This window comes from Rhamphochromis longiceps, linkage group LG10, assembly GCF_057381845.1.
Source record: "Rhamphochromis longiceps isolate RC_006_pf linkage group LG10, R_longiceps_female_GT1.1, whole genome shotgun sequence".
NCBI classification, from domain to species: domain Eukaryota; kingdom Metazoa; phylum Chordata; class Actinopteri; order Cichliformes; family Cichlidae; genus Rhamphochromis; species Rhamphochromis longiceps.
The window spans coordinates 23,208,908-23,225,894 of record NC_140566.1 but is presented as its reverse complement, the minus strand read 5'-3'; the positions used below and the strand labels follow the sequence as shown (position 1 = coordinate 23,225,894).

The following is a 16,987-nucleotide window of genomic DNA, read 5'->3' as shown; positions in this document are numbered from 1 at the left end:
AAACTTTAAAACGAAGCCAAGACATTGAACTATTCAGCTTGTATTTATCTATTTATCATTTTATTTTAATGAAGTTTACTTTAAGTGTTCAGATTTGTACTCATTTTTATTTGACTACATTAAAGTAATCAAATAAAGACAGTTTTGATAGAGCTCCTGATGTCAGATGGTAGGTTGGGGTTGCCAGAGGTCGTGCGTTTTCTCAAGTCTATTTTCTGTGAGACAAATTCTAAAGGATCTTCTCGATGGCACAGCGGATGCTGGTCAGAAACACGTCATTTCCCTTCTTGTTGAAGTGAATTCCGTCCTGTCCGAATAGGGTTTCGTCATAATATTTCAGGGAGGGATGTTCAATGATGAAGCCTCCAAAGGAATGAACTGCCTTTCTCATGATTGAGTTTACAGTTTTTTCGCCCATGTCCATAATGTACTTTGGATTTCTGTACCTCCACACTTGGCGTTTGTTGATGCAGGAATATAGGATTGTCATGGAGGGGATCCTTGCATGCAGTTCAGTCAAGTCTTTAGTCATTGCAGAGGAAAGTTCCTGGGCGGATACGAGTCCCAAGTCGTTCCCGCCTGCATGAATGACCAAAATATCAGGTGGACTCTTTCTGGACATCAACTCTGCATCAAAACGAAGAAGGACGCCATCCCAGCGCATCCCTGTTTTTCCAAACCAATGAACATTGGCATCAAGTCCAAAGTTTTCTCCAAACACGTGGCGTGCTGCCCATTCTCCTCGCTTTATGTAACTTGAGCCGATGATCCATATGTTAGGTACCCTCTTCTGTGTCTTGCTCACTTCAGTGTGACTGCAGGGTTTCTCTTTTGAGAAACGCCGTTGCTTCTTTGCTGTGGAGAAGCTTCTTTTGTCATCAAGTCGATCCTCAACTTCAGATCGCTTTCTTTTTGATGCAAGTTTGTTGCTAGTTAAAGCAGATTGATCAACCAATGATAGTTTCATCACACTGGGTGGACTTTGCACTCCAGTGGAGAAACTGCTCCGTACTTGGCTTGTAGACACTGGCTGTTGGGTTGGATCATCTTTTAGGCTCAAAGCCTTCATCATTCTAATGATGGTCTTCATCGAAGATGAAGAGTATTTCTTTGATAACCCAAGCATGATATCACAGCAATGACTTCAGGGACTTTTAAAAACCTTTTGTCAAGACGTGTGAGAATTGCAACTATAAGCTCCGAACTGAAAAACAACAATGAAAAGAGTTGAGGTTACAACCTCTATTTAATGATCAGCTGATCGGCTTTTCTGTCGGGAGTCCGTCTCTCTTCTTTGTTTTTGGCCCACTTTGCACCAGAAAGAGGAAACCAGCGGCTGAACAACAGCAGCACGTTTAAGCTTGATAAACTGTTGTTAGAATTTATTTAATATTACTTTCTACACCAGGATCCTTTTCTACACAGCTGACGGCTGTAACTGTGCAGGGGCGGATCTAGCAAAGTTTAGCCAGGGGGGCCGATAGGGCATTAACAGGGAAAAGGGGGCACAAAGACATACTTTTCTTTCTTATTTTCATTTAAAATGTCTGACTGTTATTAAATAATTATCTGAATCTTACACCCAAAGTTTTAATCTGATGTAAAATGTATAGAAGTCCATTACTGTATATAGTAACTGTTAAGTCTAATATACCCTAGTAAGCTATAGTACTTTTTCCTTTGGGAAGGTAGCATCTGTGCAGTCTGCAATTCTGTTGAAGAAAGATGTTGAATCTATTTAATATTTCTTGAAAAATAATTGATTTCTGTGCATTTTTTTTCCACACTGCATCAAATTAAGGTTGATTACGTCGATTAAGCATCATGAGGTGGAGCGTGAGGGGTGGTTCCCTATTTTTTATTTATTTATTTTTGTTGCTGGGAGTTGGAACCCTATTAGTTAGGTTGCTTAATATTTACGCAAAGTACTCTTTAAAATACCAGAATAGGGAGGATGGTGTAGGTTTAAGTTTATTAGATTGATCAGTATTGCTGAACTATGAAATATTTTTTTTTGCATACAGGTATAACAGAATAGCTTTAGTGTAGTTGTTGTTTTAAACTTGAGTATGAACTTATACAAAATGCAGCAAGATATTTAAAAAACAGTTTTGTTGATTAAAAAACACTGTTGCGACCCGTCTAGGGCCAGGCCATAACATGAGCGAGGCACTCGCTTCCCCCCCAAGACCCAAGCAGTCACACGAAACCAATCCGTTAGATATGAGGTGATTTATTTACAATGTGAATAAAGAGAACCAAAACGGGAGTGTCAACACTTCAGGGTGAGCCAAGGCCAAAACAATAAACAAAACAAACCTACACAAATTCCGCACCCCTGACCTTACCAAAACAAAGTCAAAAATAAAGACAGAGTCTGACCTCCTTAACTAACTCAAAACAGGAGAAAACGGGTGATCAAAAGAAATGGCAGCTCACCCCTACCCACTCCACTTCCACAACTTTCAAGCGTATACTGCAGCCAGCGGCTACCACAGGACTACTGCTGGGTGATGAGGAGAAACGCGAGGGCCTCTCCCGCTGTAGCACTCCAGCCTCCTTTTAATGGGCGGGTCCTCCAGCTGGATCCAATCACGCCGGGGCAGTATATCCACGCACCAATCGGAACAGGGCCCTGGCACAGCTAAATTAACATAGAAAAAACACAGCACCTGCACAAACAAACACATGGACATACAAGTTCGTAACAACACTATATCGGATTCATATCGGTATCGGCAGATATCCAAATTTATGATATCGGTATCGGTATCGGACATAAAAAAGTGGTATCGTGCCATCTCTAGAAATAACCTGAATTTTTTGTATGTTTACTAGAATGGCAATTTACTGAAAACTTCATTAATGAATTAAGAAATTATTAGTGATTTTCCTGCAACTGTCACATATTGCAGAGCCATTAAGTGGACCTGACGGGAACACTCTCTCAGTTAGGAAAGGGAATCTGAGGCTACAATTCAAACAGGCTCCAAAATTCAGAAGGTAGAGTCAGAATGTGTAATAAACAACATGAAGTCATGGATTCAGCCTCCCTTGTAGCAACAATTCAGGCTGGTGGTAATAGTGTTTTTTGACACGCTTTGCTTTGAGCCCTTTAGTACCAACTGAGCATAGTTTAAACATCGCAGCCTACCTGAGTATTGTTGCTGACCATGTCCATCCCTTTATGACCGCAGTGTAATGATGACTGCTTCCAACATCTTTAACTGGCTTTTTGAACACGACAATGACAATCCAACAGAGGACGTTTGGAGTGGTGGAATGAGAAATTCACATCATTGATGTGCAGCTAACAAATCTGCAGCAACTGTGCGATTCTATCAGGTCAATATGGAAGGCAAGGCAAGGCAAGTTTATTTATATAGCACAATTCAACAACAAGGTGATTCAAAGTGCTTTACAGAGACATTAAAGAACAAAAACAAATAAAAAGCATGATTTGAAATTGATTAAAAAAAACAAAAAAAAACCCCAGTAGATAAAATCAGAACAGTAGATAAAATCAGTAGTTAAAATGTAAGTTTTGAAATTTAAGCATAACAGTGTGGATTTGGTGTTTTATTCAAATGCAGCTGAGAATAGGTGAGTCTTCAACCTGGATTTAAATAAACTGAGTGTTTCAGCTGATCTGAGGCTTTCTGGGAGTTTGTTCCAGATATATGGAGCATAAAAGCTGAATGCAGCTTCTCCGTGTCTGGTTCTGACTCTGGTAACTGATAAAAAACCGGATCCAGATGACCTGAGGGATCTGGAAGTTTCATACTGGGTCAGGAGGTCACTGATGTATTTTGGTCCTAAACCATTCAGAGCTTTATAGACCAGCATCAGAACTTTAAAGTCTATCCTCTGACTGACAGGCAGCCAGTGTAAAGACCTCAGAGCTGGACTGATGTGGTCCACTTTTTTGGTCTTAGTGAGGACTCGAGCAGCAGAGTTCTGAATGAGCTGTAGTTGTCTGACTGATTTTTTAGGTAGACCTGTAAAGATGCTGTTACAGTAATCAAATCTTTTATCCTTGAAATATTCTTGAGGTGATAGTAAGCTGATTTTGTTATTGTCTTAATGTGTTTTTCTAAGTTTAGGTCTGCATCCATCGCTACACCCAAATTTCTCGCCTGGTTTGTGGTTTTTGGGTGTATAGATTGAAATTCTCTGGTGACCTTTTCTTTGCAAGCTCCTTTGACTACGATGACCTGGATGACTGAGAACCTTCACAGACAGACTGTTTTTGGTGATGATGTCAAAGAAGTAGGACCTCCTTGCAATCCTCAGTTGTAAATTATAATTGTGAAGTTTCTCTTTATAGATGTCATAATGAACCTGGAGGTTTGTTTTTCTCCATCTGCGCTCAGCTTTCCTACACTCTCGTTTTCATTTTTCACCAGTGTGGAGTTTCTCCATGGAGACTTTTTCCTTCCAGAGATAACCTTCACCTTAATGGGAGCAATGGTGTCCATGAGATTTAACATTTTAGCATTGAAGCTATTGACGAGCTCATTGATCGAACCTCTGGACAGGTCAGGTGTTAAGGGGAAGACCTGGTTAAATATCTCACTACTGTTTTCAGTTACACACCGTTTTGTGATCACTGCTGTTGATATATTTGTGTGGGCTGAAATTTTACTTTCAAAGAAAACACAGTAATGATCAGACAGGCCCACATCAGACACAGTAACCTAGGGCTGCTCAATTAATCAAATTTTAATCACGATTACGATCTGGGCTTTCAACGATCATTAAAAATGACTGAGCCGATTATTAGCCCCTCCCTCGTGCTTTACTCTCGCGCTGCTCCGTGTGGCAAATCGAGCGCACCTCTCTGCATTTCCAACACGTATCACAACAATTAAGAAGACCCAAGGGAAGCTCGGAAAGCTAAGCAGAAGTTATTTGGGGAGGAGAGTGACTGTCGTTGGTTGAAAAGAGAGGTAAAAAAAACCCAAACTTCAGTGGTGTGGAAACATTATGGGTTCTACTTGACGTGGATCAAGTAGACATAGTGTGTACACTTTGCTACAGTGTCGTAACTGAACCACAGAGCAACACTGCAAAGTTCACTAGACATAGATGTTTACATTTTTCATTTATTTTTTATATTGCAAACATTTGCACTGTTATCAGTATTTGCACACTATTTTATATTATTTTTTAAAGTCATTATTCAATACATTGTTATTGTTCACCCTTTAAATCCCTGTAGAACCGGAACCACGTAAGCTAGCGCAATAATTTGTTTTGCATATGACGCCAGAGGAGTTGTACTTACATCTTATGCCATCAGCCTGTCCTCGGTCACGGTTTCCTTCCACATAAAGCTTTGCAAAAATTGCATAAAAAGCGCTTGCAGGAACAAAAAAATAATATTCCAGAAACACGGTTTGCCAATCCGATCAGCTGTTCGTAACACTTCCCACAATGAAAAAGATGTCAATCAATCAATCAATCAATCAAAATTTATTTATATAGCACATTTTTAAGACCGAAGTACACCAAAGTGCTTTCCATTAAAATCGCAGTACAAATAAAATCACAATAAAATATAAATTACAAATATATAAAATAAGATAATTACATAAATACAGAGCCAGATGTAAATTACCCTAATTCGCCTTAAATGCCAGATCAAACAAATACGTTTTTAAACGTGATTTAAAAGACTGAATGGAATCTGACGCGCGAATATGAAGAGGGAGAGTATTCCATAGCCTGGGTGCAGCAACGGCAAAGGCACGGTCTCCTCTGGTCTTCAGCCGAGACCTAGGTTGCACCAAGAGCAGTTGGCCCGATGATCTTAGTGCTCTCTGAGGGCTGTACAGACAGAGGAGATCAGCTAAGTAGTCAGGTGCCATATTGTTCAAAATTTTATAAGTAAACAATAGAATTTTAAAATCAATTCGATATTTGATAGGAAGCCAGTGTAAATTTTTCAGAACAGGGGTGATAGAGTCAAACTTTCTAGTGCCGGTCAAGAGACGTGCTGCGGCATTCTGGACCAGCTGCAGACGCTGCAGAAGAGAAGATTGTAGACCCAAGTAGAGTGAGTTACAATAGTCCAGTCTTGACATAATGAAAGCATGAATGAGTTTCTCCATATCTTTGTGTGGTATGTAGGGTTTAGCCTTAGAGATTAGATGTCAACGCGAACTATCGCATGTCCGCCATTTCCTGTCCAAAACCGACGTCATTTTCACGGAAAATGTAGTTTTTTACTTGTAGGCCTTAAAAGCCTATACTGGTGTTTTTATAAGTCATGTTTGACTTTTCTGAATAGTTTCTGTGATGCTTAGAACTCGAATTGCACTGCTGGAAATAGTTTATTTTGATGCACATGCTGTTTTCTTTGCAAATTTGCATCATAGGATTGTCTTTTGTTTTTCCTGCAGTATATAAAAATTGCTGTATCTCCAAAATAAAACTATGAAGACACTCAAAATAAATTTACTGTGGTGGGAAACTATTTTTTGCAACTTTTTTGTATTTAAAGTTTTGAGGGATAAGCCTCTTAAATTTCCCCAAGTAGAAATATATGTAAAAAACAAAACAAAAACGATTTTCAATTTTTTTGTAGTTTATTGCACTTTTTTGTAATTAATGTAATTACTATGGACTTAATGCATACATATTATTAAAATATGGGCTATAACAGTTGTATTGATGTATAACAACTTGAAATGCTCCCAAAAATGGCACTACAGCATGTAAAAAAAAAAAAAAAAAAGCTCTGGCAGACTTGGTTTTATGGTAGGTCTTAAAGGGTTAAATAAATATCGTCAAATAATCGAGATCTCAATTTCAGTGAAAATAATTGTGATTATCATTTTTGCCATAATCGAGCAGCCCTACAGTAACCTTTGAAATGCTTAGGCCCTTGGAGATCAGTAGGTCAAGAGTGTGTCCTCTATTATGTGTGGCCTCTGTTATATGCTGAGTCAGCCCAATGTTGCCCAGAGTGTTACTCAGGTCTTTAGTCCCTTTGTCCTGAGGGATGTCCACATGGATGTTAAAAACCCCAACAATAATTACACAGTCAAAATCAACACAGATCACAGACAGCAGTTCACTGAGATCATTAAAAAGTCTGTGCAGTATTTGGGAAACATGTAAACATTAAGAAACACAACTTTGGATGGGGCCTTCAGCTGTAAAGCCACATATTCAAAAGACTGAAAACTTCCAGGAGATGAATGAAATGATTCATTAAATAAGACAAAATTTGTGAGGAATGTTTTCAGCACCTTGTCGAATCTGCAACATGAACTGAATTAATGCAGTTCTGAAGACCAAAGGGAGTCCTAATAAGGTTTGTGGTGAGTGTATGTTGATGTGTAAATGCATTTGTCTCTTAAAATATGTTTAGCTTATGCATGCATTTGTCCTTGCTCTCAAAAAAAGATCTTTTTACATAAAGAATTAGGAGTTCCTGTGAGCATGTCGCTTAGAATACACAAATATGCAATATGCACACAGAAGTACATGCTTGTGCAGGAGTGCTTGTACACAAATTACACTTAGACTCATGAATACACAGGAGCATGCACTGAAGTACATGCACGCGCTCACATACACATCCATATTTCATCTTAGCCAGACTCGGCTGATCGGGCCTTGCAGTGTTTGCATTAGTTCATTGAGTTCTGAATCAACTGTTAGAAGGGTCCACAGTACAATGAGGGGTACAATTAGCCTAATGAAGTGCAGGAGCATATCACACTCAGTGCTGTGCTAACAGTTGCTCAGTGAATATTCATGTGCTGTTGGCTTTGCAGATGCATTAAAAGGCAGCACTGCGTTGCTGAATACAAATTGTTACATTTCCACCCGTCGCTTCTCTGGCACCTCACTGAAGATGACATCCTTATCAGCCTCACTGCTCCAAGGCCTTTTGGAGTGTATTGCTTACACAAGCTACACCTCTTATCCAGTAAAATCTGCTGCTGTCAGTGACTTAAAATAAAAATAATTTCTCATAAAATATGATATTTAAACATATTTTTAAAAAAAAAAATTGTTATAGAAGTAGATGCATGAACTCAATTATGTATGAACATTTTCATTTAGACAAGAAAAGAAATGACATTCTCAATAAATAGAGTTAGGAGTTACACAGTGACTTTAACTTTGCACCCCCCCCCCCAAAAAAAATAAAATCCAACAATGACAATTTTGTGGCTTCTTTGATTTCCTTTTGTTTTTAATTCTGAGTAATGAAAATCTTCCCATGAAGGCACTGCACATGCTAACCAAGTTAACTGCAGGAAGGAAATGGAAAACAAATTCCAGGTTCCAATGTGGCTTTTTTTAAAAGAAAAAGTTGAAATGCTGACTTTTGTTTTCCAAGGCTGCACGAATGCCACATGCATCCTGATTTACAGCAATTCAGCCTGCAAGCGACCCGCAATATTATCACAATCTTTCTGAAACAATGAGCTTTAAGTGGTTTCCCCATAATAGTTTCTTCCCCTTCTTTCGTAATCTCAGAAGCTTTTATCGCTCTATGTATTTCTCTCAAGCTCTGTGTAAAATGGGGTGTTTTCTTGGGGACAGTTTCAATATTATCTGCAGCTCACTGGTCAGCCAGGCATGCTTGCTGGGTAGGACAGACTGTGTCCCAGGCCAGCCAGATGGAGGTGAGATTATCCAACATTAGATGACATAATGGTGGGCCTTATTCCTCAGAGACAAACAGAATGATAAGCTACTCCTAAAACAGCATGAAGGTGAAGATGAATTTTAGAATTAGTAATATTTTACTAGCTGTACAAGTACTGGCACAACAGAAGCAGCAAAAGTGGCACTATATATCTATTCCAGTGAATACAAAGATTAATATTACTTTGCGCCCATGTCATAAAATAAAATGGTTTTGATTTCAAACAATTATTTATTTATTCATAAGAACTTTACGTGGGTGAAAAAGATTTGGATTTCGATATATTCTCCTACTTGAGGCACTTAAGTAATTACAAAAGAAACAAACCGAAAGTTTAAAAGCCAATCACAAAAACGAAAAATGAACAAAAAAAAGTCAGAGTACAGAGTAAAATGGGATGGGTGTGTTTGGCTACCGGATGATCTTGGGCTAGAGTGAGACATAAATTTTATGACTAAATGTGAAAAGAAGCGACAATGCAGTCATTGCTCCAGGGGATATATACTTCATATTGTAACCAGTGAATACATGAAAAACACAAAATCCAGTGAGTCATACGGACAGTAACTCAACACTGTCACCTGGAGGCGCCTAAGTGTAAATATTCAGGAGGCGATGAAAAATTCAAATTCAAATTCAAATTCAAATTTTATTTGTCACACACACACAACCATACACAGTATGACATGGGGGTGAAATGCTTGTAGCTGTACAATGCCCGACCATTAAATGACAGAAGAAAAGTTTTACAATATTTACAATTTACTACAAAAATTTACAAATTAACTTAGGAATTTACAGTAAAGAATGTGCAAATAGCAGAAGAGATTATAAAGATAAGGATTATAAATTATAGGAATTATAGGATTATAGGAAATGTGTGGTGGTGCGTGTGGTGACGTGTGTGAGAGTCCAGTCTTATAGTGACGTGTTTGGGAGAGTCCAGTCCAGTCCAGAAAAAGCTGGATTCTCTTTTAAACAGTACTTGATCTTGTTGACAATTCTTAACTATTAGACTTTAGGAATCTCAACTTTGTGGTGTTTAAATATTTTTTGCCTCTGTTGGATACACACTTAATTTTTTATTTATTTTTTTACATTTTGGGGGTTTTCCAGAGGAATTTCGATGTTCCAGAGTGTTGCAATTCTGCAATTGGGAAACTGTAGAGAAATGTATTTAGAAGAGTGACTATTGCCTCTCAGTGAATTCTGTATCCATCTGTGAACTGATGTTCAAAAACAGAGACAAAACAGTTAAATTGTGACTAAAATGATTTTGAGGAACTACTTTACAAATAAGAAATGAGACGTATCAACTTCCTTTCCTTAACATTACCACAGGACTGCCACGGGCGCAGAGTATTCCCACAGCAACTACTGACAGAAAGAAGGGAAAAAAAAAACTAAGCCCAAGAGGAAAATGTAACAGTGAACCTCTGAGTGAAGGGAGATGCAAGGCACTGAAATCTATGAGCTCTGGAAACCGCCTGAAAGCAAATACTGTACGTTAGAATGTTTGAATGTCAACATCCTGTTCGCTTCTATCGTACAGAGAAGGCTTCATTGATCCCCAGAGCTGAGGCGATGCATAACTGCATAATAATTTGGAGCACCCGAGACACTCAATGCGGTGAACATGAGTTAAAAATTCCTGAAATGACTCTTTTATTAATCGAGAAACTGAGAACATCTGCATCAAAGTGCAACATTACAGTCTTCCATCCATTAATAGCTTTGACACGTTATGAAAGTACAGGTTGAAATTGACACTCAAATTAAGACCACACATACACAGAATGTCTATATGAAGGGGCCTTTGATCAGACTTCTCCCACTAGGTCTTCTTGAAATGCTAAGTTTGTTTTGGTGTTAAGTTTGTTGGAATAGAAAAAAAAGGGTCCTTTTTAAATTGTTGAATTATTCATCTATCTAAAGTGGGTTATTATCCATTTAAGGATGCTCTTTGTATGCGTGTGTATAAAACAAAGAAAAGCTAAAAGAGTGAAGAAAAGAACAGGTTTGAACCCATTATTTCAATAGGAAGCTGCAGGTTCTTGCATTTGCAGACATGTGGCATTGTTTCAGAACAAACTGGATTTCAGTGTAATCTTTCTAATGTCCTCCACACACCACATAGCAGATGGGCTACACCTGAAGCTGAGGGTCTGTAGTTGTAGGCTGACAGTGCCCTCACTTGGCCAAGCTTTAGCACTGTAGGAGAATGTTGAATGTTTCTTTCTCTGCCAGCCAACAAACAACAGTGGGTCCGTGGCCCAAATAAAATGTTTTTTTAAGTCTTCATAGAGGTCGTAGAATTTCTTAGGGTGACCACCGAAACATTTACCCACACAGCAGGTAACCTTCAAAAACAACTTTAATGTGCATAAGAAGACATGAACAACAGATGACACATCAAAGCATTAAGTGAGTCGTCTCTAAAATTAAAGATTTAAGAGATGAAAAGGGATACATACAAGAACGAAAACCTATAGAGACACTTCTGTACCTAGACATACAGTATCTCTACCAATATTAATTCTGAGCATTTGATCAAACTGGTTTGGTTTGGGAGCAGTGTTTTTGTGCAAACTGTTGTTGTCTTCCTGAAAAGGCATCAGAACTCAAAGGAATCTCCAAAGAATATAATAAAATACATTAGATGTAGCAGAGCAGCTGTCTTTCTGTTCAAAAACTGACACACTTGATAAAGTTTGTGGTTCTTCGGTTGCGAAGAAAATGCGATGTTGCGGAGGAGACGACCCCTTCGCTGTTAATGTAGTCCTGTGCAGAATGAAAGTGGGTGTTTCCCTTAGTCTTGTTGTTGCTAAATATATGGGAGGCAGAAAACGCTCATAAAAGCTTTTACAAAAATCAGGACAAATGGGATTTTAGCTGAATTCAGATTAGGTTGCAGGGTTCATTTTTATTCTTGAAAACTGCAGTTTTTTTCCCACCTGTGTCCAAAACACTTTGTTCCCTTAATGTCCTTAAAAATCACAGGACTGTATAAGACCATTTAAGGCTCAACTCGGTCCACAGAAAATCCCCCCTCCCAGCACGCTTGTTGACAGTCTTCTCCTGTAAGACGCATATCAGGGGAGGAAGGCGACGAGGAGTCATGTGTGACACCATATAGTCCAGCTTGCGAATGGTCAAGTTGTAATGTGGGGAAAGGTGGAGGCCAATAAAAGAAGACAGAAAAAAAATCCTGGTACCAATTTAGGCAGGAGCGCCCACTTTTCTGTAGTAACAGCATTATTAGCCAATAATTTCACTAATTACACTTACGCCAATTAGGCCGACATTACAGAAACTGGGGAACAGTTATTTGAAACTGTTGATGAATTGCGGTTTTTAGAAGACGGAGATGAGTGCGAAAACCCCATAAAGCAGAGCGCATGGGTAAGCAACCAACAGCTGCTGCCCATCCATGGCCAACGCTGAGATGAAGATCTTCGAGGCTGAGAAACTGCACCAGCTAATAATTGTTGCTGTTAGTATAATTCCCATCATGCCTCTAGAGAGGACACAAAAATAAGCAGAAAGTTAGACTTACTACTAATAACTGATGTTATTTACGGGCTGTACTACAATAATACGACAAAACTCTTTATTTTAAACTAGTAGATTGTATATTAATCTAGTAAATAAATACTATATCTTTTTAAAAGTCCTTTTGCCAGATTTGCAGGCTACATTAACAATCATAAACCTTTTTGTTTTCCTGTATACTCACTGTAAAGAGAAGAGAACTCCAAAACTTGAGAGAATGATCATGGGGAGGAGGCAGTATCCCAGCACGCTGGCCACGCAGCCAAACGACACGCCTGTCATACTCATGAGGTTGAGTAGGCAGTACATGCCAAGGCAGCCAATTGCACTGATGCCATACACATAACCAAACTGGATTTTACCTGACTGTAAACAGAGAGGAGGGGGAAAAAAAAGATCCACACAATTAGATATGGACTACACCCACCAACAGTTCACACATTGAGTTTGTACAGTTATATGCTCTGTGCTTTTGTTTTTTAACAGTAATTTAATTGCCAGAACACACAAAAATAATTTGACTACACAGCAGTTGTGTGCCGTTTCAACTATAGCTGATAAATAAAAAGCCATTTGCATGACTCAGATTTGATTGGAAGCAGCCATTTACACTGAGATCTAACTCAATGATCACACTAGGAGATTGTGATCACAAGATTATAATGAGACTCAAACTAAAAAAAGTAAAACAAAAACAAAATTACTGTGGATATCAAAGCTATGAATTTGGTACAGTCTAATGAAGCAGAAGCTCATGATGAAGGCCTTGTGCATAAGTCTCATAAAAAAAGATGGTGCATGGTAAACAAAGATTCATAGTTTTCTCATAACTTGAGCACGTTCAACTGAACAAAACCAGAACACTTACTTTACTGATAATTTCATTACTGATAGTGCTAACAGTTTGTAATGTAAAAGACTACACAGCCTCTGACACATCGATACCAATCTACCCAAATTATAATTAAGACTTGGCACTTTTATTAATGTAGTAGCCAATATTTTCTTATTTTTAAGTACTATTACTCGTCTTTACCAGTTTATCTTCTTTTTATTTTTCACCTAAAAATCAACCAAATGATTTACCAGAAGAAGTGTTGCTCCAAAGGCCAAACAGAACACCATAGGCCCGGCCAAGTCTGTCTCGTTCATGATGCTGCCATCTGCTACTTTCATTGGATGGAGAACCGTCAGAGTCTTCTGCCAGATGTGGTCAAAATTGATTCCTAATTCTAAGAGAAGAAGAGATGAGACATTTCAGATATTTATACTATACTATTTTCTATAAAAACACCAGGCCCTATTGGTTCCAAACACATCTGTCCTCCACAAATACTCAACCGGGGATTTCTTCAATGAAATGCTTTCAGGTGTGTCTTCACACCTGAAATCTGAATCGTAATTGTAGATTTTCCAACTAAATAATGGCTCAGTCTTAAAACGAAACTCACAATGAAACATTACCAGTTCAGTATTATTTTTTTTCTACCCTGAATTCTGATCATATTACAGAAGAGTACAGAGAAGATATGATGAATCCAGTTTTAACTGCAGGACAAAGTCAAGTAAAGTAGTGCCAATAGTCGACGTTCAGGATCGATGGTGGTCAGAGTAATCATCAGTCATCAGAGTAAATTGTATTAGACTGAATCTGCCTTTTTATAGTTTTGTGTAAGCATCTCCACATATAAGCAACACTGCAATATAAGTGCATCTGGGTGGGCAAGTGCACATATTGTGCGTTTGTGGAGCAGCTACACATAAACAAATTATCATCATTGTCAAATGACAGATAACGGAAGTATATTTCTGAATGCAGAGATGCAAGTTCAGGTCTTTAACCCGGATTTTGATAAACTAACACCAAAAATTTCAACTGACACCGGTCAAACACAATGTGCTGATTTCCCAGAGTACAGATTTATATACTTATACTTGTTTTGGGGATAAGGTACTGTAAGACTACAGACAGTACTGGAACCAAATATCTACAAACACTACAGTCAGAAACACTTAAAAATAAATAAATAAATGTCTGCAGTCTTTCTCAAGCATGTAAGTAGACGCAAAATAAAACAATAGGTCTGCCAAGAACAGTCAGAAAAATCAAGCCTGCCAGTTACGCAGACACTTGGCCGAACTCCATCATTTGATCCATCAATGCTTTTATTCTATCAAATCGTTTTGTAGTCATGAAATTCTCTGAGTCTGGAAGCAACTGCAACAGGCGAGTGAAACTCTAATTTCATGCTTTGAGAGAGTTTCTCTGCTGAATATCAGAGATGATACTGAAGGCTGATTTCAACAATGCTAAACTTTTGCATGTTGGGACTTCAACTGGAGCTCCTCCTACACTGCCTTGAAATCATATCAAAGACTGACAAACAGTACTTGCAGTAGCTGATTTAATTCAACAAAGCCATTCAATTTATAGTATTATGAAACAAGAAGTAAAATGATTTTTCTCAGCAAATGATAACAACCATACTAGTCAGCTTTCTTGCTTAAAAAGAAAGAATAACTGGAAGAACTATTGAGATACATTTCACAGAATGCAATCGAGATAATTTAATGGATTACTCTTTTGCTCTGGTTTTCTATAGTATTGAGACTGGAATGAAATATTTTTGCTCAATCTTGCTGATAGACAGACAGACAGACAGACATAACACATCGGCATGTAGTCTTGGTGCTTGACATACCTTCTAGCAGCGGTGGCTCGTCATCAAAACTGTTACTGTACATGGACTGTGATGCTGATGGTGTGTAGGTCTGTGTGGGCTGGAAGATTTGTCCGGTGTATGGTTGCTGGGGCTGCATTACTCCTGGGGATGAGTAGCCCATGGGCTGGGAGTAATCATATTGACCATATGGCCTGGGAAATACACAATAATAAGTAACTGGAAACTTAATTAAAAAAAAAAAAAAAGCTTTAGAAACATCTCTTTTGTATTTACTCAGGTAATCTTTGTCTAATATTAAAATGTGTTTGATGATTTGTGTGACAAATATGCAAAAACTAGGAAATCAGGAAGGCGAAAAATACTTTTACATGGCACTACATGTCAAATACACAAGTTTCCAAAAGATCTGGAGATTAGTTTTGAGCACCTGAAATAGCCCAGTAATAGTGTACCAGCAGCTGAGAAATTATCAATTAAAAATGGCTTCATACACTTACTTATTGTAGGGGTTGTCAGTGTTGCTGTAGCCATAGCCGGCTTGGCTTTGGTCATCTACACTGTAGCTGGACTGGTAAAAGTCTGTGTTAAAGTTGTCAAAACCCGACATCTCTTACTCTGAAAGTGAAAGAAAACACAGTCGATCAGCGTGAAAAGTTATTTTAATGCGTCTGCTCTATATACAGATAAAACACTCTTACACTGCACAGCATAGACTCGCTTAACAATGCCAGCTTCCTTCGTAAGCTATCAATATCAATTAGAAATACTCAGTGTTGTTATCCGAAATGTCAACCTTTGCATTTAGTTGCGTTTAATCTTTTTGTGTTAATTACCTGACACCTTTAAACACGTCATCGTACACAAATGCGCAGCGACCAAATTTCAAGCCTAAATGCACAAACAACGCCACGTGACAGTAGTAGTAATATTTAAAAAAAAAAAAAAAATTTTTACCTTCCATTTGTTTGTTAACAATAAGATATAACAATAAGCCTCACAACAATTAACGCTAGTTGGGTCCCTAAACGCATCAGTGCTAAAGCGGCTAACAAAACAAACCAATTCCGTAAGCTGTATGCTTCAAGCATTTTCTTGGCTTATTGTTAGTAACTGTTCCATCTATAAAATGGTTCAACAGCTACGACCACGGACACGTAGATGAATAACTGGTGCTTTCGGTACACACTGAGCTACTAATCTTTGGGAGGCTAACGTACCGTTAACTCTGCAGCTAATTGGCTAGCTAATGCTAGCCATAATAGCCGACACAGACCTAACTTACACAAAATATCAGCGACGGCTTACTACTCAATCCAACATTTCAACTTAATCACTATTCTCACGCTATGAAACACCACGGTCATGCAAACTCTTACCTGTGCTGTGTGATAACTCTGCCCAGAGCCCTGCCAACTTCGCTGCGGCTGCTACGTGTCAGGAGAAAGGTAAATCTTCCGGGACCAGCCGTCGCTAACAGGAAATTGTTGGGACCACTGACAAATTCCTGCTCGCAGAATATCTGGCGCATCCTGCCGGCGATTGATGGTACTACACGTCCATAAAAATCACTTGCTACCAAAAGGAAGAAAAAAAACAAACAAAACAGAAGACCAAGGAATACATATTTTGACTTTGTATACACTTCAGTCACTTCTCGGTTTACACACCTCGCAAATAAAGGCAATTACTGTTAGTTTCTGTGTTTTCTGGGCTGCGGTGACTTTTTTCTCAGGGATTAAAGAGGCTTATACACAATGATTTTGTTGCTGTATTGATATGAGCATTTACATATGCACCATATCCAAAGATCAAGTGTGTAGTAGTGGCTATCTGATAAATTCAGTCAGTTTGAAATGTCAAACAACATAAAATTATGCAATTTTATGTCTTAGTAAATTATTATTATCATTATCAATTTATTTTTAAATAATATACACACACACCCAGCACGCCCCTGCGGGCGGTTTATCCTTCAAGCTCGGGTCCTCTACCAGAGGCCTGGGAGCTTGAGGGTCCTGCGCAGTATCTTAGCTGTTCCCAGGACTGCGCTCTTCTGGACAGAGATCTCCGATGTTATTCC

At 38.5% G+C, this 16,987-nt stretch overlaps 2 protein-coding genes and 1 long non-coding RNA gene across 3 annotated transcripts in view; all 3 read right to left on the bottom strand.

The window, feature by feature from the left end:
- Positions 1-229: 229 nt before the first annotated feature.
- LOC146660945 (uncharacterized) lies at positions 230-1,090 on the bottom strand. Its single transcript, XM_085421669.1, has one exon. It carries the CDS (start codon positions 1,088-1,090, stop codon positions 230-232), a length of 861 nt encoding a protein of 286 aa, XP_085277795.1.
- A 4,520-nt stretch (positions 1,091-5,610) lies between these two features.
- Positions 5,611-16,987, bottom strand: part of LOC146660943 (uncharacterized) — a 73,716-nt gene continuing 62,339 nt past the window's right edge. Inside the window, exon 3 of the long non-coding RNA XR_014913564.1 lies at positions 5,611-5,829. This is a non-coding gene — a long non-coding RNA (uncharacterized LOC146660943). The remainder of the gene's footprint in view (positions 5,830-16,987) is intronic.
- On the bottom strand, positions 11,028-16,379 carry yipf5 (Yip1 domain family, member 5). The gene is made up of 6 exons (XM_085421017.1): positions 16,284-16,379; positions 15,405-15,522; positions 14,926-15,098; positions 13,310-13,455; positions 12,408-12,589; positions 11,028-12,188 (listed from the first exon to the last, which is right to left on the bottom strand). The coding sequence occupies exons 2-6, from the start codon at positions 15,512-15,514 to the stop codon at positions 12,026-12,028; spliced, it is 774 nt and encodes a 257-aa protein (XP_085277143.1). The 5' UTR covers positions 15,515-15,522; positions 16,284-16,379; the 3' UTR covers positions 11,028-12,025.

Bases quoted from the DNA above. Each gene is read 5' to 3' on its own strand.
- yipf5 (XM_085421017.1), bottom strand. From the start codon at position 15,514: ATGTCGGGTTTTGACAACTTTAACACAGACTTTTACCAGTCCAGCTAC. The intron at 15,099-15,404 runs GTAAGTGTATGA...TGTATTTCCCAG, and splicing joins ACTGACAACCCCTACAATAA to GCCATATGGTCAATATGATT. The intron at 12,590-13,309 runs GTAAATCATTTG...CTCTGTTTACAG, and splicing joins TTGGAGCAACACTTCTTCTG to TCAGGTAAAATCCAGTTTGG.
- LOC146660945 (XM_085421669.1), bottom strand. From the start codon at position 1,090: ATGAAGACCATCATTAGAATGATGAAGGCTTTGAGCCTAAAAGATGAT.